Raw genomic sequence first — 23,056 nt, 5'->3', positions numbered from 1 at the left:
TATTCTTCCACCCACGCTGACTCTCGTTCTCGACTCCATACACACGCACTTGCTCTCTGGTCGTGAAGGTGGGGGTGAGAGGTCTCTGCTATCCCTAGTCTGCGTCAGTTCAGGTGTCTGCCCGTCAGTCCCCGCATATGCAATGAATATATAGCTTACCACATAGAATTATTTAATACACATTTATTATTTGGCCATAGTTTTTCTTCTCATTCCCTCTGGATTCCACCCGCGGTCCAGGCATCCCTCCGAGTCCACTCTTGGCCCGGGCATTTATCACTAGGCCATCGGTAGTCTTGTATCACTATGACCGATTATTATAGGCCCTAGTGTTTCTCTTCTCATTCCCTCTGGATTCCACCCGCGGTCCAGGCATCCCTCCGAGTCCACTCTTGGCCCGGGCATTTATCACTAGGCCATCGGTAGTCTTGTATCACTATGACCGATTATTATAGGCCCTAGTGTTTCTCTCCTCATTCCCTCTGGATTCCACCCGCGGTCCAGGCATCCCTCCGAGTCCACTCTTGGCCCGGGCATTTATCACTAGGCCATCGGTAGTCTTGTATCACTATGACCGATTATTATAGGCCCTATGGTCTCGAGGGTATTCTTTCACCATGCAACGAGCCGATATTCGATGTGTCACGCGTTCAGGGTCAATCGGGTTTATGGGGAAATACTGGGATGCAGTCCTATTCGTCCCCACGAGATATCCCGTAGCGAACCGTTCTCACAGTCTCACCTCCTAATGTGATTCCTATATAACTATGCAGAGTTTGGATTTTATCAACAGGTTCTGCCTACCTTTTGTTGGGCGCGCGCGAGGTGAGACTGCAGGAATCGGTCCGGTGCTCCGGGGTCCCGAGGTCGTGCCGCTCTCCGTCTCTCGTTTCCCAGTTGCGTGTTCAATTCAGAAAAAATCACGTCAAGGGTCACCAAATTGTTGGGAAAAACGGTCTGTCTAGCTACTGGACCAGATAAAATGAGACGGAGAGGTAATAAAGTCTATCGGCACGAGGACCTTGGATTTATTAAGTAAAGTGGCAACGGTTATACAGAGTCATAAAGCGTGAGAAATCGAATATGTCTAAGTCCCTAATCAGCGCTGATGGTTCGTCTGGAGCTTCGCCTCCGTGGAAGGTCTGCTTCAGAAGAAGGTGAAGAGTCCCTGTGTGATACAGTCTTATGCTGTATCCTCCTCTCGATGAGGTGTGTGCGTTTGAGGTGTGTGCGGTTCGGTGTGTTTTGGCTCCCAGGCCCTGAGAGAGCTTCGTAACGGGGAGAGTTCCTCGTGTCTCTGGTGTGATGAATTAAATGTGGCTCTCAGGCCCCTAGTATCTGCATGTGTTCCTTCTAGTGAGGGAGAGCTTCGAGGTGTCTCCTGTGGGATAAATTAATGTGTCTCTCCCGTTCTGGAGATGATACTGGTGCATTGTCTGAGTGTCCACCATCTGCCTGCCTGGGAGATGGGGCCTTCAGCTCCGGCCTTGACCTGACTATATATTATCATGTTTGTGTTATGTGTTCGTTGGGTTTAGAGCAAGAGTTGACTATATATTAATGTGCCTGCCATATGATGTGCTCATCAGGTTATTTTTCCCAACATTCTGAAGCGTCACATTATGCACCAGGAAATGCTTAACGTCATGTGAGCGCCCGCTGTACCGTATTGGTCCGAATATAAACACAAACCCCATTGTAAGACGACCTATATTTGGAAAAAAGATTTGAAGACCAGATCTTGTTTTTAAGAATAAATAAGTTGTATTCATTGAAATAATATACGAAAATAAAAAGGCATAGAATAAAACACTGCATTGCCACTAAACAGTAGTGCAAATAGGCCGTACTGATGTGTACACCAAAGACTATTCCTGACACTCCTCTGCCCCGCTGTGTTCGCTCTGGCTGTGGTCGCTCCGAACTGTTTCGGCCCGTGGCAAAGCGAGTCATCCTCGCTGCTGTCCAAGGCATTTTGAGACGCAGCATTTATTTAATGCTCATATGACCTAGTGCTGAAAAAAGGTTATTTTACATTAAACGGTCACATAAATCATTACTATTTTTAGAAAATGTATGTTTGTTTCATATAATTGTATTGGAAGTCCTGGTTTTCACTAGGGTTGCCGCGGTGTGGACATTTTACACCGAGTAATACACTCGTCTCAACACCGGTATTACCGAGTATAAACTTTGAAACTAGGTCAACCGCCACACAAGCATCGGTTTTTAGACCCTTCTCGTCCTTCAGTTGCCGCCAACGTTCGAAAGCAGCGCCTAGGATTATTCTTGATTTCAGTTTTTCTCTTTCAGCGTTTTTATTATCAATTACTCTCTGAAAAGGAGTTTTCCTTCTCTTTGCTGGTGGTGGTGGTGGTGGTGGTGGGGATGGTGGCGTCTTGTCTGCCATGGAAATTGTCTTCTACTGCTAGGTCCAAATGTGGATTAACTAGTTCCAGTAGCTACCGCAGGATAACAACAAACAGGAGCTTGCTCTGGGTCACGAGCTCTGGGTCACGAGTACTGCACGAAGGGGTCGCTCGCGGGGCGCGGGGGAGGGGGAGTGCAGTACGACCGTTTGATTGACGTACTTACTGTCCAATGCAACTCGGTGGCAATGCAAATGATTGGCTGGAGTTTTTCGAGCCCTGCCCGTTCCACAGATGATTGACAAGTTTAATTTTCATGTCAGTACTTCTAACTCAGTGGCTGTAAGCGGGCTATGATAAGGATTTCAAGTAATTTTGCAAAAATGGCCAAAAAAGCGAATTCCATACCCAACCTTTAAACAAGATGTACGTTGTCAGTCTGGTTCACAGATGGCCAAGATTGGTGAGGTGCTGAAGAGGGACCTCAAATGGCAACGTGCAGCACAATTGGAGTCTGATTCCGACGACACATGTTGCGACCTGTTTGATGAACCCAAAAAACGTAAACCGGTACGTTTAAAAATGTAACCACCTTCATCAAATAATGTGTAGTGTTCCCCAGAGAATTGTCAGAGTTTACAGTGGTGGATGATAGCATATTGGTGCTGACATGCATGTAATAGCGCACTTTGCGCTTGCATTCAATTATGTCCCAATATCAAAGTCCAAACCCAACCTACAAACCTATGCCCATGGTGCTCAGGGTAAAGCTTTACGTGATATAGCAAAACTGCATTTTTGTGAAAATTAGTTACTATTCAAGACTGTATGAACTCTGTTGATTTATATGCATACACTCACACCATGAAAATTGTGTTTTGGCGTGTGTATGATTAGGAGGCTATAGCTGCCCTTTGTGCGACCAGTGACGACGAGGACGCCATCCCTCAGGTGGAGTCTCAGCGGCCAGGGGCAGTGCCTGCCGTTTTTGTTGAGATGAGCAAGGACACATTTAAGGCTCTGGAAGGTGGGTGGGTGCATATGTATGCTAGTGATGCCAGGGTTATCTCTGCCACCACCTGAACCCTGAATATGCACCCCACTGTTAATTTGAAGAACATACATGTTACGTGTTATGTCTTAGAATACAGACCCGACTTCCCACATATTACAAATTTTTAAATAATCCACAGACATTTTTGCCATCATTGTCTAATACTCCTTGTTTGAATGTCACTGATTGAGCAATATGGCACAAGTGACAGTGGGGTTGGTACAGATATAACCACAAGGCCTCTGGCAGACTGGCGCAGGTAACCACAGCCGTGGGTATCTGTACCAATACCATGATCACAAGTGCCATTTTGCTTTTATACATCAGTTCCACTTCCATCACGTTTAAGATATCAAATTGTGTTTTCAATCATTTATGGAGATTTATTTATTTATTTCATCTACTCAAAGAAATAGTTCTAATCTTCCATCTCTGTTGCCAAGCATCGCAATATATCAATCAAGAGAAGGGTCTAGTAAGACAGGCTGTATGGTCTTATTCACACAAGAATGTGTAGCAGTTGCTTGCAGGGTTCCCACAGGTCATGGAATTTTTGGAATATCATGGATTTTCAGGAAAGCAATGATAATTTTTGGGGGCAAAGTCATGGAATGCTGGGGAATTTTGTTTTAGCAGTTTAAAATGAATTATTAATACAAATGTACTGTATTTCACACAAAATCAAGGTATATCTGGCTATTAGCTTTACTGCTTGCTTGAGTAGTTGTGGTTGACCCAACTTCAATTCAAATTCAATGCCCAGTTATTAATCTCCCACTCTAAAAAGTAAAAGATGCTTGAACGCTACGAGGCTACTCTGAAATCGTTGGTCAGTTTATTGTACCATTCATAGTAGGTCATGGAAGTTCTTTTTTTTGTCTGGGGAACTCATGAGGGGGAAAGTCATGGAATTTAACATTTGACTTAACATGGGAACCCTGTGCTTCTCTATACTTCACATGCTATACTAAACATTTGCCCTACTCCATCTTCTCACCCAATAATGGAATCACTGCCCTGTGGCTTTGAGTGAGTGGAACATTCATGTCAGACATGCATGGTAGCGGTGAAAAGTAGGAGTAATGATCCTCATCCAATCAGAAAAAAATGAAAGTTAAATCAGATTTAGCTGTTGTGAAATGACATTGATATATGTGCTTTTTTCTGTCACAATGTGATACTGACCCCTTTTATACTGTATCCTTGTTTTAGAGCTGCCAGGACTGGTGTCTTCTCTGAAAACAGTCATTAACAAAATGGCAGAGTCACCTTTCTCTTCAATGAATTCGAGCCAAAGTGACTTACCACACACTGGCAGTGACACTGGCAGTGAAGACATGGTATGACTGAAGGACCTTAAAATGATCCCTCATTAGCATTGTGCAGGCCCTCCAGGATTTTGCGATCTTGCATGTTCACCAATTCCTGCAAATTCAGGGATTTTGCTGCATTTGCGGGTTGCAATATTCAATAAATGCGAAATCATACACTGCAGAAACTACCGTAAATGCCGGACTAAGCCGCTACTTTTTTCCCACGCTTTGAGCACCGCGGCCTATACTACGGTGCGGCCTATACTACGGCCGTTTTGTTTAGTTTTAATGCCGCCAAAAGCATTTTGCCTCGTATCATTAGATCAATCAGATTAACGAATAGGTCTTATGTCCATGTCTTATGAATAGCTTATGCTATTCATAAGACATGGTTATGAGCCACGGCGGGTCCGCGGTCCACCTCCGTAGCGGACCAACGAAAGCCGCGATACTCCGCGGCAGATTTGTCCGAGTCCGAGTTCCGGACTCGATACTCCGCGGCGGATTTGTCCAAGTCCGAGTCCCGGACTCGATACTCCGCGGCAGATTTGTCCTATATTTGTAGTATAGGCAGCACCGTAGTATACGCCGGTGCTGCCTCTACGGTGCGGCCGTTTTGTTTTGTTTTGTTTCAATGAGAGAGAAAGAGACATGCACCGGCCCACAGAGCTCAGCTGCAGCCACGGCTGGTCCAGTCTGTCATAATACGTCAGTCGTAGGTCCGGGGTGGGTTACAACAAACCCCCCTCCCCCCCCCCCTGTGGGTCGTAGGTCCGGGGTACCGGGGTGTGTTACGATCGCACGCAACCGCCCCCCCCACCTGCGCCTTATTGTCCGGTGCGGCCTATGCAAGTACAAAATAGAGTTTCTTTCTAAAATTAGAGGGTGCGGCTAATATTCAGGTGCGCTCTATAGTCCGGAATTTACGGTACTGCTATTTTTACTAAATCTTTGTTATGATTGGGTGCAATAAGCATACCAAAAAAATCTTACAAGATCCTGGAATTACTAATTGTGTTAAAACACTAGAAGCCAAGACACGTGCCAACCTGCCCTATAGAGAAGTGTATGTAATGTACCTTTTGTCTTAATCTGTTTGTGTGTTTTCACAGATGTCATTGGGCAACTCATCAGTGGTAGTCCCAAAACGTCTCTATCAGAGGCTGAGTGGGAGGAGGATGTCCCTCTTCACACAGGAACTGGCCACATTGGTTTTTGGAAGGGAAACTTTGGCCAAGGCAACCCTCACAGGGAAAGGGAAAAAAGGCGAGCTGAAGGAGCATCTTGAGCCAGAAAAAATCAGCGCAATTATAGGTACAGTAATGTCATAATTATGAATACACATCCATTGTCATGATTAATTGACAAATCCATTATCATCAATGATTGTATTTCAGTGTTATACATTGTCTATCTTGTTTTAATTCATGCCCATGTCTCTTTCCTGTTTTCACAGATGCAGTGAGGGAGTGATTCCCCAACACAGAGGTGGCCGAGATCCGGGCCCTTCTACGGAGGAAGTGCAACAATGAGAGCTACAAGGCCTCATCTCATAATCAGAGTTAGATGTTGCATGAGTGTATCATCTTTCTTGTAAGTGTGTTTGTGTTGTTTTCCCCTCTGTGTCAGTTCTAGTTCATCTTCAGATCTATGGCACAGAATGTTGATGTGTTATTATGTTCCTGTTATTGTTATTATCATTATATGTCATATATGTTATATGTCCTATTTTTTTGAAGGGTAATAAAGTTACTTTTCTGAAATGCAATTTGTAATCTGTTGATATAATGCACTTGAAATATATTGAATTATAATACACTTGTAGTATAATAGCAACATTTATGCTTAAGTATAACAAAATGGGGATAAAAGTACAAATGAAATATACTTCAAACACAATTGTTTATAATAACATTGCACTTAAAGTATGCGTCTATGATGTTTAGATTGTTGTTGAACTTCACTATAAATACACTATTATTATCATAGTGGGACACTTTTAATAGTACTAAAATTAGTAAGGAAGTGTATTTGTAGATCACTTGAAATATTGAAGCATACTAAATTGCCATAGTTTATAGTAATAATAAGTATGATAACAGTACGTACAAAATGTACTTAAAAAAAACTTGAAGTTGAGCTTCAATGCCTTTTTAAGTGTATTTCCATTAGAATGGTAATATAATGTAATTGTACTGTAAGCGTGCTTAATCACTCATGATTCTTGGTTTTCATTAGTATACTATAGTGCATTTCAAGTTTGAAAAAAGTTGTTCCATTTTAGCATACAATTTACACTTGAAGTGTAGTCAAATTGGTATTAAGTTGAACTCAATACATAATTGAATACACTTAACTGCACTTAGATTTGACCAAAAAAGTACAAAATGTACTTGGTATGCTTTCAAAAAGTACATTTTTAATAGTTTTTTTTTTTACCTGGGAAGCCATCTAACAGGCTATCATGTTATTGACATGCCATTAAAGTGCAGAAATTATTAGAGGATGAATAAATGCTTAATTAAAAAATGTGTTTTAATATAGGTACTTATAGTAAAGATACCTTTTTGAAAAAAGTGTTATCTGTCATGTGCTCTAAAATTGGCTATTACATTTCCCTGTGACATGGAACACTCAAACAAAGAACTATTGTGTGCCAGCCAGCTCTTTTTGGAAATGATCACGTAAGAGGTTTCTAAATAGCCCTTTAGCTAAGTTGGAAATGTGAGATTGATCTTTTTTGTTAACGGAGTAGCAGCACTGCATTGTCTGTAAAAATTGAGGAAGGAATCTATTTAAAACGTTAAAATTGGCCTAACTAACTAAATTTAATTACCGATTCTGTTTGAAAGCAATATTTAAAATAAAGCTATTAACAGACAAAAACAGATCACAGCAAAGATTTTCCAGTTTGAAAATGAGGTCATTAGTTATACAATTACATGCATGTCGTCATTAATACTGCAAAATGGTCCAAGGCACGACAAAGGAGGACATGTGATACTTGTGAGACCTGTTGTTGACCTGAATGTTGAAATGGGTATTGTCAGAAGGCATATAAAAGAGGAGGATAGCTCAAAGAGATCACAATCTGTAAAGGAAAGGGTAAGAAACTTCTTTCTTCATTGTACATTTATTTTATATTATAATCCCACTAAATTTACAACAAATAAGGAGATTTAGACCATTCTATATTTGATGAATAAAAGTGAAATGTTGATAAATCTAATTCTAAATCAATTTTTATGTAATTCTTTCTTCACAGTGAAAAAGATGGCATTCTCAATTTTCATATTGGGTGCACTTTTCGGATTAATGTGTGTTCAATGTAAGTTTTTAATAAGTATTTTTCCATACAGCAAATTATGATTGTCTTATTTTGGATGGCCTGATTATGTATGATTGAATATACCTTAAAACACTTTGACATACGCAAGGTGTACAGCTCTTAAAATGTATATTTGAATATGTAGAAAAATGTAGCCTCAACCCTCACGTAATATACTTCCCTCATCACGTAATATACAACCCTCATACAGTAATATACAAGGATCACAGTACTGACTGGGACTTCCTCTGAGGCACACGGACAATTGACTACTAATCAAGCATTAAATTATTATGCAGATAATCCAAATTATGGATTATATGGGAGGTGACGAGGTGAGATAATCATTAGTAAGGAGTAAGAAAATTGGTTAGAAAAGTCACAAAGTGGATTTATTTATTTATTTCCATTTTTTATGGATAAATAATTTTGTGTTTAGAATTTGTAGAATTTCATGTCACTTTGACAAACTCAAACACATTGGGATCATTTTGCAATTGAGAAAATGGCTTTTGCTTTTTGCAGCTGTCCAAGCACTAACATGTCTAAACTGTACAAGCATCTCTGAAGAACAGCCAAGTTGCCCTGAGGATGATATTCAACCGGTGATTTGTGGAGGACGGTTCACCCATTGTATTCGGATTGTATTGAACAAGCCAGCCTGTGAGAAATAGTTTAAATTACGTTCTCTTTAAATTAATGAATACATAAACATGCACACACACACAAATCTATTTCATCGTCCAAACATTGGGCTGTACTAGGATGTGGCCTTTATGTTTGATTCCACCTAAAATATTTAATACAGGTTGCATTGCACACAATTCACATAACAGATACATATTTTGCTGAAGATATAAATAAATGCCACTTCACATAAAAAAATTATATTGTGTACTGTTCATGCAGTTAATGCTAGTTTCCATTATTCTTTCATTGTTTGTTTTGAATATTGAATTGTTCATATATTTCGTTCTTTGCAGTCGGTGAAATTCGAAGATGTGCTACTACAAAGGAATGCGAGGCTTCAGTTACCGACATTGTTGAACGCTCGTGCTGCAATGATAAGGACGAGTGTAATGTTGCATCTAGTTAATACAAATAGATGACAGTCTATGCCATATAAATGCATTTTAGGAATATTGTATAATCTATTATTGCTTTCAATTTATTTATTTATTGATCGATTGGCAGATTTGCCAATTTATAATAAATAAATAATCCTCATAATCAGTCTTCAATGATATCTCGGCAAAGAAAATAACTTCTGGTTCTCATAATTTACGGAATTAAAGGAATTCCTGTGTTGCAAGCATCAGGAGAGCAAAGGCTGATTATTTCCTGCATATTGTTTTATGGACATCCCTTCCTGATGCATTTTGATCAATTTTGGCAGGCAATTTAGTTGGTAGAAATGTTGATGCTTTTTCTAAAAGCTGCTTTTCTGATTTGAAACCCATTCAAACTATTATTTATTTAGATAATGTGTTAATTATAAATGTTAATAATTATACAGCAAGAAATGAAGATTTTTCCTTCTATCTTTTCATGGAAAGAGAGGTCACTGATGCTCTTAAAATGGGAAAGAAAAAGTAAATAGGAGCTGACGTCTAGAAGCTGGGCTATGGTTTCTGGATGCCCCTATTATATCTAATTTAATAACTAGTTTTATTTTAACTATCACTACTGTCAGTATTCATAATCGCTGGAGAGTATTTTATGTTGTCCTGCTCCATAAAGGTGGTTATCTATTAACCATGATAATTACTGGACAATTTAAAAACCTCCTATAACAATATATGCTATATGCTATATGCTATATTAGGCACTTTGAGTGTGAGAAAAGCGCTATATAAATTGAATCTATTATTATTATTATTATTATTATTATATACTAAAGAAAACAAGAAGTCCCCTAGTATGGATTGGTTACCGGGAGAATTAAGGCTTTTCCGGAGAGATCGCACCAGCACTATCCAAAGTCTTTAACTATAATACATCAGGTAACACACCACAACCTAGTCAGAAGCAATCATCTCAGTCTTGCATAAGGAGGTTAATGCTACAACTTCCATGTGAGGGATATATATCTATTAGCTTGCTCTGTAATGACTTCAAAATATAAACCAACATATTGGCACAGAGAATGAAAAGATGGATAACCAAATTAATCAAATAGGATCGAACAGGTTTTATTCCTGGCAGACAAGGCGCTAACAATATTAGGAGGACATTTAATCTATCATGCACTAAAATAAAAACATTCTCCAACCTACTGTGATGCTCAGTTTAGATGCTCAAAAGTAATTTGATCGGTTAAAATGGAGCTTCATATAATCTACATTGGTGGTTTGTGGACTAATTATGGGTAAACTAAACTACATAAAGAAGACAAGGTAAGAAACACAACTGAAGGAGAAAGATAACAATAATAATGATAACAATAATTGCTTTTAGCCAGCTTAAGATCCCTATACCACCAGTAACATGATTAGTCAAAACAAATATGAAGCAAAATAAATTAAAACCCTTCACCCAGATTTGAGCTATTCTGTAATCAGACTTGAGACTGCTCTTTTGATGACCTACACACCAAGACTCCACCTCCAGGTGTTGGACACTTCATTTAGATCTCAGTAGGGAACCATCTTGAGCAGCCCACAGTTGGGAAGGTAGCGTCCTCTAATCACCCTCTTGTCACAATGCATAATTGGAATAGTGACATAATATGTTTTCTTAAGACAGGGTTCCATCACACACATAATAGGCACATCAAAGGCAGCACTATCAAGAAAAAAATAATGATCATACTAAATCACATATTATAACTGTTCTGGCACAGCAAAAAATTCAACAGAAAACACAAAATTGAACACAAATTGAAAGAAAAGCATGTTCATTTAAAAAAAATAAAAAAAGATATCCATCCATCTTCTTTTGTTGATCATCAGGTTATGTGTACATTGAAACATACATCCACTAGAAATAAGAGATACATGAGATACATTAGCTCGACATGAATGTATAGCCTTGTCCTTAAGCCAAATGAATGACTTGTTGAAATCAGTTGAGAGTGCTCAATATGAGAAGCAAATTTGACACATGGCCACAACATATTTTGACTAAAACATATTTTAAATGTTTTAGTCAAATACGATTATTTTCGCTATGTGTTTCCGCTTTTCTTAAATAGCAATGACTTTTATACGTTTTGCTGCTATGATTTCCTTGCTTACATAATAGATGCCTATGTAATTCCCCACTTTTATTATTCAAAGAAGTTAAATTCAGAGCTTTTAATCATTACGCCGCACAACAATGCCCTTGTTGTTGGAGCTCCACCATCCGGAGGAGCTCCAAGCCGCGCGTCTATGCGCGCCGCCATAGCAACCGTGTGTGTGTGCGTGTGCGTGTGCGTGTGCGTGCGTGCGTGCGTGCGTGTGGTAACCAATTATGAATCCCTAAAATTTGGGCTTTACCCTAATGGTTACACTCATACCCATTTTTGGATGGACCAAAAATGTATAGGCTATGTAGTAGATAGCGTGATAAAGACTTTGAATGTTTTAATTAGATACAGAATGATATCGAGCAAAACAGTTTTGTAGAATCAATCCATCTAAGCACCATTACATTAACTATGCCTATAAACTTGCAGTTAGATAATTTGAGTACAACGTAAGTAACTTCTTACAGCCGTGGCAGTACCCAGCAGATGCATTGCTTTCTCCCCCCCTCTTGGTGCCTTATTGTCTGTGCAATGGGCAAAGCATTCCCTCCTTTCCCCCGGCTCTACACCTGTTGGACATACACCCCTGCTATCCTTCTGCGGTGATCATCCTTTTCTACTTAAATCCTGGTTCTTCAGCCACTCATTAATCAGATCGTTGTTTCAACCACAGTGGTAGATAACCATTCTCGGCATTAGTGTTGTATTTATAAATACATTTTGTGTTCCATGTTTCCTCCGATTCTTAATCTACTTGCCCAAGGATCACCAACCCCATACCTGCCTGCCGTCCACCCATTTCGCTGATCTACCTGCCAACCTGCTGTAGCACTGCCTGCCTGTCATCCATCCTTGCCTGTCCACCTCCTGTTTATTCCCTGCTGCTCTGGTTTAATTCAACCTCCGTTGTCTGCGTCTGCGCCCCCCCTTCGATCATACCATTACTATGTATGCATTCTTTGCCTTCCTGTGTATGCATTATTATATATACATATATATATATATATATATATATATATATATATATATATATATTATAACAGAGTAATTTATTACCTCAGATTCACTGAGAGACATGGTCTTTCCTCCCGAGAGTTGTGTGTAGATTTCTGGTTTGGAAAATATGAATTGTTATTGAGAAATGTAACTAATGAGTTAAGTGGAATAAACAGTATATTCAGATGGTTTCTAAGGTACATTTAATTATTTTATTTTTTTTATTATTAGTTTATTTAGCAACTTACTTCCCATGCATTCCAATCGAAGGAGTAGATTGATGTAGCTCTCCAGGCTAATCCTTCCAGTAGAGGTGCCATACCGAACAGCCATCAGGTTCAGCATACCATCCTTCAGAACAATCCCTTAGACCCCAACATTTAATGCAGGTAGATACCATATTGACATCCATTTCTTCAAAATAACAAATTCCCTTGCCTCTTGTTTTAATACATTTTAATACAACTGAATAGCTGTGTTTGAGCCCCTCAGAAATATAAGTCGATTACAGAAACGTTGGTTTGACTTTTTGTTTACCTGCAGCCTTTATAGCCTTTCTCAGCTCATGCAGGGACAAAGTACCTTTGCGGGTTGGATCAATTTGGGAGAAGATGTCCTGTTTGGATACAATACAGGTCATAAAGTCTGGAGCCAAGAATGAATGCCAAAACAAACAATTATATTTTAAATAGTCGTCCCACTCATGAAAATAATACCCATTCTCGACTTGTTAAATAGTAGACGCAATAAATAATTTTGTACAATCATTTACTGACGTTGTAGGTGGTGACTTTCCTCCACAAACGCAAGAATTCATCACGTTTCAGTTTGCCAGTGATGGATGTCTGAAATCTTGACCTAAGGAACTTCTTCAAATCCTCTCGTATTTTGCCAAACGTGATTCAATCAGTAATTTTAAATGCCCAGCTAAGTTATATTTAAGTCAGAATAAACATATAAGGGTGAAGTAAAGAGTTACCTCATCAGCAAATGTAACAGTAGTTAAGGCTTACTATATCCAGCCTCAATTATGTGTAAACAGTATCAAAGCAGGGTAAGCAAACAATTGATAATTGATGTGATTTAGAGTGCAGTGGATACATCCATTAGAGCCACCATGCTGCGACACGCATCCAGACTGAAGCCTTCAGTTTTCTTGTATCCTATTAAAATGAAAATATCTGTTAGAAAAAAAGGCTTGAAACCACTTCGTAATTTATCCGTTCGAATAATAAATTATCGTGCAAGCTAATTCACAATGACACCATGTCATTTCATTGTCAATCGACAATGTGAATATCATTCAGGAAAATCCATTGTGATGAAACTTTACAACATTCCGTTTTTTTACCTGAAAATATGTTTAAAGTTAATTAAATAATCTACCGCTTTTGCCTTTAAACAAAAATACGAAAATATGCACAATGAGTAAGAAAAATTACATATTTTGAAGTTTGTGCAGTAATTCATTCCTTTTGTCAGTTCTGGGTTAGTGTTTTCATGCAAATTTTCAGGCCCTACCTTGAAGGATCTTTTCATTTAAAATTTTCTGGAGCTGCTCTGCATGGACTTCTTCAAACTGTAAAAAAATATTTATGCAATATTGTATCAGTGGTAAATTAAATTACATAATATGATTGTATATGTGTTGATCATCGCCAATCAGTAAGAAAGTTTAGTACGGTTTGAGTAAGACAAAATACCTGATCAGCATATTTTTCGAAGAAACTTCTGCTCTCTTCGTCATTTTTATTTAACTCTCTCATTATGGGCTGGGATGTAATTAGGACAAAATTAGCCAATGTTGAGGGGGAAAAAAACATAAAACAATATAGCATTAACAACATATAGGATCTCATCCCGCATACCTTTTCAATTGGACTGTGGCTTTGCCCAGAATGGTCACTGGAAAAAAAGGCAATCGTAATGAAAACTGAGTGTGCATTTTCAACATTATTATGAAAAACTGTCGATGGAGAGTTTTAGCATACTGGGCATGGGTCTCTGACTTGGAGAGAATTCTGAGAATGAAGGAAGCCGTCTCATCTGGCTTGAAACTGGATGGCACAATCAGGTATTCGGCAGGAGCCAACTTGAACATATCCATGACCTCACGTGAATTCAGGTGTTTTTTGGTTTGTGCTACAACCAAGTTGGATGTGAAGAACGTGGCTGGGAACCTTCCTGTCAATGACCTATACTGGAATCAAAAATGCTTTTTCTTTTAGCATCGTATTCCAGCTTTATATTAAGGTAGTGGTATATTTATGATCACAACTTTTATTTGTTAATAATATATACAAATAAATGTTTAGAAAATAAACATTTTACTTACTTGTTCAGGAACCTGAAAAAAGACAGAAGAGAAGAAATTTATCTTAAGGAAAAACATGGTCACTTTACACCAAAATAACATTTTGGCTTATACTGTTGACTGATTCGGTTCTTGCAGACTCATTATTGTTCACATCTCTGCTGCTATTCTAATAAGAAAGTCTCCCTAAGGAGCTAAGTTTATTGCAGTCTCAGTCTTACGTTTAAAAGAAAAAATGTAGGCTGTAATTCATGACGTTGTTTGCTTATTCATTCCTAACTGAACAAACTTACCTAATGCCAAACGTAAGATTATCCAGTTTCATGGGGTGTAGTTATTTAAAAATAAAATCATAAGTGTGCTTTATTTTTGTGGGAATGTATGGAGATACAATATGTAACATTTCTCTAATGTTTATTGTTTATGATTATATTATATATGGTTTTGCAGAGCTTATTATGTTATGGGGCTTTATGTTGTGCGAACAGCACATTTCTCTGCTGCCAGAATGAAAGGTGACTGTTTGGCAGGAAGATTCAGGTCAGAAATAGTCAGTTGGATCCTGCTTTTGAAACTTTGTGGAAGGCCAAGTTTTTGGTTAAAACGTCCTGATGATGGTTAATTTATATTTTAAGTTGAATAGCTTACAATTTTGTTCAATACTGAATGATATACTATATATTTGCACATGCATCCCAAAAAAATGCATTGTAAAAGCTTAAATAGGTAACATAAAACAAACCTTAAAAATTGAGAAACCGATGTAAAGATCATTTTTCAGCCGCCTTGTTCCGTTTTCAGGCTTCTGCATGAGAGACACTAGAATGTTGTTCCCCTGCTCAGAATCGCTGTTTGAACCTTCAATCCTGAACCGATACTGAGGGTTCATCCTGAACATTTCTAAAAGGTCAAGAAGAAAACGAAAAACAGTAAGGAGAACTATTAATTAAAGCAGTTTTTGCATTTCAATAACTGAGCAGGTTGGTAGAAGGCACCAGATTTTTGTACTATACTACAGCTTGGATAGGTCATTATGCCCATTTCTGTCCAACCAGTTAGAAGACTGACTATATGTCCAGGTAATTCAAATGAAGCTGGGCATATGGTCTCTTGTGCTTATTAAAGGTCCCATGGCATGCTACTTTATGGATGCTTTAATATTGACTAGAGTTTTGGCGCGCGCAACTTCTAGCTGTAATTAAACAAGGAGGTGGAGACGTTCCACTGCATTCTTGGGGAGGAAGACGTTGTTTACGATGTTTACGTAGCTGCCGCGGCGATCGACATCCGGCCTACCATAAAGGGTACTGTCGGCGGTGGAAACGCGACCTTGGAACTGAGCTGGGCTATACCGCCCCCTCCCTCCCGGACTGAGGCGAACCGAACCGTACCGCACCCTGCAGTGGAAACGCGGCATCAAAGAGACGCGTTGCTTCCTCGCCCCTCCTCCGACAATGGCTGCACCATTCACCGGAGCCCGTTTTATACAGGGGTCTCCACCTCCTTGTTCGCCCAAGCAAGCGTTGGCCCTGAGCAGCTTCCGGCCACGCTACCATGCACTCTGTTTACAGTGGATGTATCGCATTGGCGAGGCACACACAGCCTTAGGCCGTGTTCTGTAAATATTCTAGAACACTCCGGGTGCTCCGGAGAGAGTCCTGGAGCTCTTTATCTCAATAATATCATATTATAAATAGGTATCTATATCATATAATATATATTATCATGGCCAAAAGCCGTGTGCGTCTCCAGACGATATTCTGAATCTCAAACGACTGCGTCGGCCCTGGTTCTTCCACTTCCACATCAATCTGAAGTAGACTGAACCGCGACATGGAAGAGAAAGGGATTGTTGCCCACGATTGTCTCCCGCTGGAGCCCTGCTGCCGAGGCACCACCGCCTCTGCGCCACCGCCCCGCAGCGGTGGTGCTTCACGGCGGTGGTGCCTCGTGGCAGCGGGCAGCGGGGACCCAGCAGGAGACAATCGCTGGCAACATTCCCTTTCTCCTCCATGTCGCGGTTCATGTACTTCAGGGAGTCAAAGCCAAAGTACGTTTCCCCCAATTCCTTCCCAACCATGGCTGAGAGAAGCGTGGCAAAGTTGGTTTTATATTGGATGTTGGATATTCAACACATTCAAAAAATCTATTTAGCACTGCCTTCGATGGACGAATTTGTGTCAAAACAACTTTGATGTGTTTATACAAGGCCTGTCTATATACCACAGGGCTTCAACAAGGCTCCAAAAAAACACACATTGATTTTATACAATTTTGCTATAATGTAGATTATAGATAATAGATTTAAGATAAATCTATTATGTGGCTTGACCTTTTGACCTACACATGTCAAAACACATGTGGGGAACTCAGCTAACTACCCCACACATTACGAAAAGCATATTTTCTCAAAACAACCTTTTGATTTTATACTCTCAAAAAATACTATGAATCCATTATGCGGCTTGACCTTTTGACCGACCCATATCAAGACACATCTGGTGAACTCCGATAACTGCCCCACACATAAGACAAAGCTTATTTTTTCCCAAAACCCACCTTTTGATTTTATACAAAAATAATAATAATTAAAAGGCTATAAATCTATTATGCAGCTTCAGCTTTTGATCTACCCATATCAAAACACATCTGGTGAACTCCGCTAACTGCCCCACACATAACACAAAGCTTATTTTTCCCAAAATCCCACCTTTTGATTTTATACAATTTTTTTACTCTCAAAACATCCTATAAATCTATTATGAAGCGTGAACTTTTCACCTACCGATATCAAAACATACTTGCAAACTATATGCATATAATATATAGTTCACATGTATGTTTTGATATCGGTAGGTGAAAAGGTCACGCTGCATAACAGATTTATAGAATTTTTTAACATTACATTTTTTTTATAAAATCAAAAGGTGGGTTTTTTCAAAGAAAAGAGAAGCTTTGTGTTACGTGTTGGGCAGTTAGCTGAGTTCAACGGATATGTTTTTACAAGGGTAAGTCAAAAGGTCAAGTCGCATAACAGATTTATAGCCTTTTTTAAAGGCACCCAGTGCAACTTTCAAGGCTTAAAAATAAACATTCAATTTCTAGTCTTTTTTACACGTAGTAAGTTTCAATAACTCCATACCATTACATACCGACATTTAAGCAGCAAAGATGAAACGTCGTTGTGTGGTGAGAACTGATACAAAATCGATAACAACAACAATGCCGCCATTTTCTTTATTTTTTGTAACCTACAATAAATAAAGCAGGCTTCCAGTCAATGGAAAAATGGCTTCTCCCCACCGGCGATTGTTGTTGTTTACGATTTTCTATCAGTTCTCACCACACAACGACGTCTCATCTTTGCTCCTTGAATGTCGATATATAATGGTATGGAGTTATTGAAACTTACTACGTGTAAAAAAGACTAGAAATTGAATGTTTATTTTTCATTGAATGTTTACATAAAGTTGCACTGGGTGCCTTTAACATTAAAAACATAGTGTAAAATCAAGTGGTGGGTTTTGGGAAAAATAAGCTTTGTGTTATGTGTTGGGTAGTTAGCTGAGTTCACCAGATGTGTTTTGATATGGAAAGGTCAAAAAGCCAAGCGGCATAATAGATTTATAGCCCTTTTTAACGTTAATTTTTTTTTATAAAATCAAAAGGTGGGTTTTTGGAAAAAATAAGCCTTGTATTATGTGTGGGGCAATTAGCTGAGTTCACCAGATGTGTTTTGATATGGGTAGGTCAAAAGGTCAAGCCTTAAAATAGATTTAATGCATTTTTTTATTATAAATATATATAAAATCAAACATTGTTTTTTTTGAGAAATTAAGCTTTGTGTTATGTTAAGGACAGTTAGCTGAGTTCACCACATGTGTTTTGACATGTGTAGGTCAAAAGGTCAAGCCGCATAATAGATTTATAGCATTTAACTTTTAAAAATTGTATAAAATCAAAGGGTGTTTTTTTTTGGAGAAAATAAGCTTTGTGTTATGTGTAGGGCAGTTCGCTGAGTTCACCCTATGTATTCTGACATGGGTAAGTCAAAAAGTGAAGCCGCATAATAGATTCAAAGCAGTTATCAACATTAAAAATGGTATAAAATCAAAAGTTTTTTTTTAAAAAGGAAGCTTTGTGTTATATAGCCAAGCCTTGTTTTAACACATCAAAGTTGGTTTGACACAAATTCGTCCATCGAAGCCAGTGCTAAATAGATTTTTCAAATGTGTCAAATATCCAAAGTCCAATATAAAACTAAATTTACCATGCTTGGCTGAGATAGCCCCCACTGCAGCGTCTTTGTGGAAATACCAGAGACGTCGGAGAACCGACGTGTTATGCGGCATTACACCAAGTGCAGAACGGTAATCCGAATAACAAAGAAGTGTACATTACAACACTTGCGTTACAGTGTGCGTAATCAGATGCCTCATGCACCACCCACACGAGTTGCAAAGTGGGAAATTGTCCAGCTTTTTTGCGGCATTTCACAGAGGAACACCCTCTTTTACCCGGTCCCACTCGGAATTCTGAAAGTATACAGAATTCAGTGAGGCTGATCGTATGACTCGAGAAACAAATATGTCTGTGCCCGAAAAGGCACAGACATATTTATTTTCTTTGTATTTGTACCACGTTGGTCGTTTTAATGTGGATTTTAAATACTCTTCCAAGGAGAGCGCAGGATTTTTGTAGGCTACCTGCTTGTGTATTACGGTTTATATGTCTAGAGTTTGAGAAAGATGTTCCTAAATGTTAGTAAATCAATAGTTCAAAATAATATGTGTAACAAGTCATCAGAGTACTTTTTTACTTTTCACTTTTAAGTAAACAGTGGCCACGGATTAGCCCTACTACTTTATTTAAGTACCAGGGTTGTTTAGGCATCCTCCAGCTGTGGTCCCTGCAACCCATCTGCTTTCATAGACCAAGGGCGTCCAGTGAGAAGATGTTGTGCCATCAAGGAAGTCAGGGCATAGGCAACAAATGTCAAGATCTGAAAAGAAACGACAGAAGTCCTCCATCGCCATCCTATACAAAAAATAATTATGTAAGCACAAGGTGAACAGATGGTCATAACCTTTGTTACTTTGGTCCCCATACTTACCAAAATTCCCCATCATCAGCCACATCTACACACATTTCACGGTCTTCAGCACTAATAGATTGCCACAAAACAGAACTAGAAAGAAATGAAGAATATGCCATGTAATCATCTTCCTATTGTATCATTATTTTATATTATTGAATCCAGGAAATTAACTGTCTGGCATGATCATGTAACCACTCTTTCAACTTCATCTGTAAATGGAACCAGTAGCAACCAATGTTTTTACCTGTCACTCCAATCGCCAATCCACTCTCCATTGCCCCATGGGTTTAACAAGCGAACAAGATTTATTGGCTGCCCATTGCTGATCACCTGAATATACATCAAAATATTGAATAGCAGAATGGTTCGATATTGTGCGAGAGATTATTACCGTTGTAATTTATTATACGATAGAAATTAAACACTAGCTTACTTGTGTGACACCAGTAACGGCGTAGGCATGTCCTTCCACTAAACCATTGGCTGAGACGTTGTTGGCTGAGGTCTCCTGAAAGAAAGGTTGGTATAAGTACTAGTAGGATTAGAGGTTTGTCTCCACGGAGGGTCACTAATGCTAACTGTGCCATCCTTCGATTCTGTGACTGTATGTCAACACACTTTGAATCAAAGTGCCACCATATGCAATATTTTATTATTATTATTATTATTATTATTATTATTATTATATTGTAAACTATTATGCTTTAGTGTGTACTTGATGATGCAATCCCAGAATTACACCAGAGGGATATTCTCTTAAATTATAAATTGGGCAGGAGGTGATATTTAAGGAGACATATTCCTCTATTTATGCATATTTAGTCAGATATAACTACCCCCTGGGGTGTCCCACACCCCATCAATGAATTGCTCTGTGCAGCTCTGTGCATTGTGTTCCAGAGGTCTGGGACAGCACTATCCAGTTGGAAGCATATGTGCACGCCTCCTGTAAAATCGACCAAGGCTTCTGATGGGGTTCCTGCATTCATGTCTGCGTAGGAGCCGCAAACCCTGTTCAAGTACAGACAGAAAATAAGAAAATTGTTTGTCAATTGCTCACAGTTCATCCAAAAAAAAACTATTTATTGAGTTGCATACTTAGCATAGGCTTTTTCCAGCAAAGCAGGCCAAAACTCATTTGGGGTTTTTGAGCGAACAAAGATGAGTTTGCCGTCAATTGTCGGTAACTTATCATCGATGACAACATCCACCCAGTATCCAAATCTCCAGAACTAGACAATGTAGAGCAGACATAAATTGGGATTATATAACTAGATTTAGAAAATGTTGATACATGTAAAACAGTGGCAAGCGGTGGCTTTTGACTCAAGGAATACTGATAAGATCCTCCCCTGAAATTGAAAATGAACCACAAGGTTCCAGACCATTTCTTTCCGAATTGGTCTGTCGATGTCAGGCTTAAGAAACATTAATTAAGACTGAAATTCTGCCAGGCAATCACCAAAACCTCTCTTAATTATACATTTTGAGTTATCTAGATTTTAGTATATGCAGTGTTGCTTTGCTTTTTAAGTAGGCTAGAGCATGCATTCGATTTGTCCAACTTGTGCATTGAAAAAGCATCTTTACCACACTGGATATGGTATTTTGTGTAACATAACAGCTCTTATGTAATAATGTGATGTTAGGTAGGCTACTGGTGAGTGAAACAGGAACGTGTGCTTTAGCAGAGTCACTCAGTGTTATTATTGCACTGTGTCATGTGATTTAAATTGCCGGGTAAAATTGAAAGAAACGTCTTAAGCTTTTGGCTTACCCTGAAGTGGAATATGCCAGCACTGAATGAGCGCTCAGAAGGCAGAACTTGCTGAAGGATTTGGCTCTGGAATGTTAGAGCTCCAACTGAAGCTAGGAACCAGCAATTACCTTCAGACAGAAACAGGACATTGAAGAACATAGGCAGGCATGCTGCAAAAATTATTGCATCTTGAATGTAATGTTTGAATTATAATATACTATTCAAAAAGTATTTAGGGCCAGTATATTACCAACTACTCCTTGGCAAAAATCAAATCTTGAAACTCCATCAACAACAAAGGATGGGGATTGACATATTTTCTAGAGTGATGAGTGAACAAGAACAAACAATTCAAAATGAAAATGTCGATTAAATGCTGTTATTCTCTAGGCTGTGACCTAAATATGCAAACACACACTTACATATATAAATATATGGCCAGGACTGTTTACCCTTAAGTTCAGAATCTTTGTTGCAACAAACAAACAGAAAAACACATACCCCTGGTCTCAGCCACTCAACTCTCGCCAGTTGCGAATGGGATAGAGAAACTTGGCCAATGGAGTTTTGGTTCGGAGGAAACATGTCATCAATGTATCTTAATTGACGTTCAATGCAGTACTTTTTCAACTGCTGGAAGTCTTGGTTAAGAAACATCTCTGGGTTTGCAAGGCTGCCAAAACCGTTCTTTTTGCTTCGTTTATTCATAATGCTTTGACATACACCAGGAGGTGCCATTGCTCTGGAATTGAAAAGCGGATTCAAAAGAAAATCCTCTATTTGATTAACAGCTTCTCGTAAATGACATATACTGTACAATTTGTATGTTCACGGGTCACTTCATTTTTTTTGTATTCTATTAAGAAGGTAAAGTATTCAATGCAGCTGAAGGGTCAAAAGTAGAGTAAAACAGTTATGGTTTTAAATCAAAAAGTAACAATAAATAATAAAAATTATGTATATTATTTAAACCCTTCATCTTGCACAGGATAGTAGCAGGATTTGCGCAGGATAGATGTTGTTTATAATAATATTTTGTATGTTTTTTTAGAAGCAAAGCACAATTTATTTGTCAGAAAACTTTACAAAAAACTAAAGTGTCCTTGTTGTAGTGTTAGATTAAAAACTTACCAAACAGGTTATGGTGACTCTCTCTCTCTATCTCTCTCTCTCTCTCTATCCTTCTCAAGTCAAGTGCCTTAAACTGAGGTGTGTTTTTGTACCTGACTTCAAGAGGGTGGGACCTTAAGTTGGATAGTTAACTAAATGAAACCACCTCTACACATTTCATTTTTTGTATCTTTTTTTTTACATAATTGTCAGTATGCCGTTGGTTTGTAAAATAAATGCAATATATTTTTTATTTTATTGATTTTATTGATTTCTTAAGCATTTGGACTATTTCATCACTGAAATGTGTACAAACTTTAAAAAAAAAAAAGAATAATAACAACTTAGAGTTGTAGTATATGAGAATAATAATAAATCAAATTTTATTCCCACCACAATTCCCATTGAATAATGAGAATATGGGAATGTGGTATGGGTACAGAACCTGTTTGGTAATACCCCCATAAACAGTACAGACAGTAAAAA

General features: G+C 38.6%; 2 protein-coding genes and 2 long non-coding RNA genes across 4 annotated transcripts in view; 1 reads left to right on the top strand and 3 right to left on the bottom strand.

Annotated features, from left to right (window-relative positions):
• LOC132457190 (uncharacterized) overlaps positions 1 to 23,056 on the bottom strand; it is a 419,436-nt gene that overhangs the window by 307,077 nt on the left and 89,303 nt on the right. The window lies entirely within an intron of this gene.
• Positions 7,930 to 9,379, top strand: LOC132457187 (uncharacterized). Its single transcript, XR_009525581.1, has 3 exons — positions 7,930 to 8,064; positions 8,590 to 8,727; positions 9,048 to 9,379. It is a non-coding gene; the product is annotated as an uncharacterized LOC132457187 (long non-coding RNA).
• On the bottom strand, positions 10,236 to 14,582 carry LOC132457184 (calpain-8-like). Its single transcript, XM_060051266.1, has 10 exons — positions 14,281 to 14,582; positions 14,158 to 14,194; positions 13,993 to 14,061; positions 13,811 to 13,868; positions 13,391 to 13,452; positions 13,066 to 13,134; positions 12,827 to 12,905; positions 12,538 to 12,654; positions 12,350 to 12,402; positions 10,236 to 11,043 (listed from the first exon to the last, which is right to left on the bottom strand). The coding sequence occupies exons 1-10, from the start codon at positions 14,394 to 14,396 to the stop codon at positions 11,017 to 11,019; spliced, it is 687 nt and encodes a 228-aa protein (XP_059907249.1). The 5' UTR covers positions 14,397 to 14,582; the 3' UTR covers positions 10,236 to 11,016.
• Positions 15,307 to 22,693, bottom strand: LOC132457173 (calpain-1 catalytic subunit-like). Its single transcript, XM_060051247.1, has 11 exons — positions 22,592 to 22,693; positions 21,962 to 22,202; positions 21,711 to 21,780; positions 21,479 to 21,588; positions 20,800 to 20,933; positions 20,538 to 20,712; positions 20,135 to 20,209; positions 19,946 to 20,031; positions 19,717 to 19,791; positions 19,480 to 19,640; positions 15,307 to 15,503 (listed from the first exon to the last, which is right to left on the bottom strand). Exons 2-11 carry the CDS (start codon positions 22,196 to 22,198, stop codon positions 15,322 to 15,324), a joined length of 1,305 nt encoding a protein of 434 aa, XP_059907230.1. The 5' UTR covers positions 22,199 to 22,202; positions 22,592 to 22,693; the 3' UTR covers positions 15,307 to 15,321.

Source organism: Gadus macrocephalus, chromosome 5 (genome assembly GCF_031168955.1).
Source record: "Gadus macrocephalus chromosome 5, ASM3116895v1".
In the NCBI taxonomy this organism is placed as follows: Eukaryota; Metazoa; Chordata; class Actinopteri; order Gadiformes; family Gadidae; genus Gadus; species Gadus macrocephalus.
The sequence above is the reverse complement of the archived record's forward strand: the minus strand, read 5'-3'. Positions and strand labels throughout refer to the sequence as shown.

Coding starts and splice junctions, on each gene's coding strand:
- LOC132457173 (XM_060051247.1), bottom strand. CDS start 22,198: ATGGCACCTCCTGGTGTATGTCAAAGCATTATGAATAAACGAAGCAAA. Junction 20,713..20,799: donor CTGGAAAAAGCCTATGCTAA/GTATGCAACTCA, acceptor GTACTTGAACAG/GGTTTGCGGCTCCTACGCAG. Junction 19,792..19,945: donor ATTGGCGATTGGAGTGACAG/GTAAAAACATTG, acceptor ATTTCTTTCTAG/TTCTGTTTTGTGGCAATCTA.
- LOC132457184 (XM_060051266.1), bottom strand. CDS start 14,396: ATGGATATGTTCAAGTTGGCTCCTGCCGAATACCTGATTGTGCCATCC. Junction 13,135..13,390: donor GCATGGTGGCTCTAATGGAT/GTATCCACTGCA, acceptor TCAAGATTTCAG/ACATCCATCACTGGCAAACT. Junction 12,906..13,065: donor GGAAAGTCACCACCTACAAC/GTCAGTAAATGA, acceptor GTATCCAAACAG/GACATCTTCTCCCAAATTGA.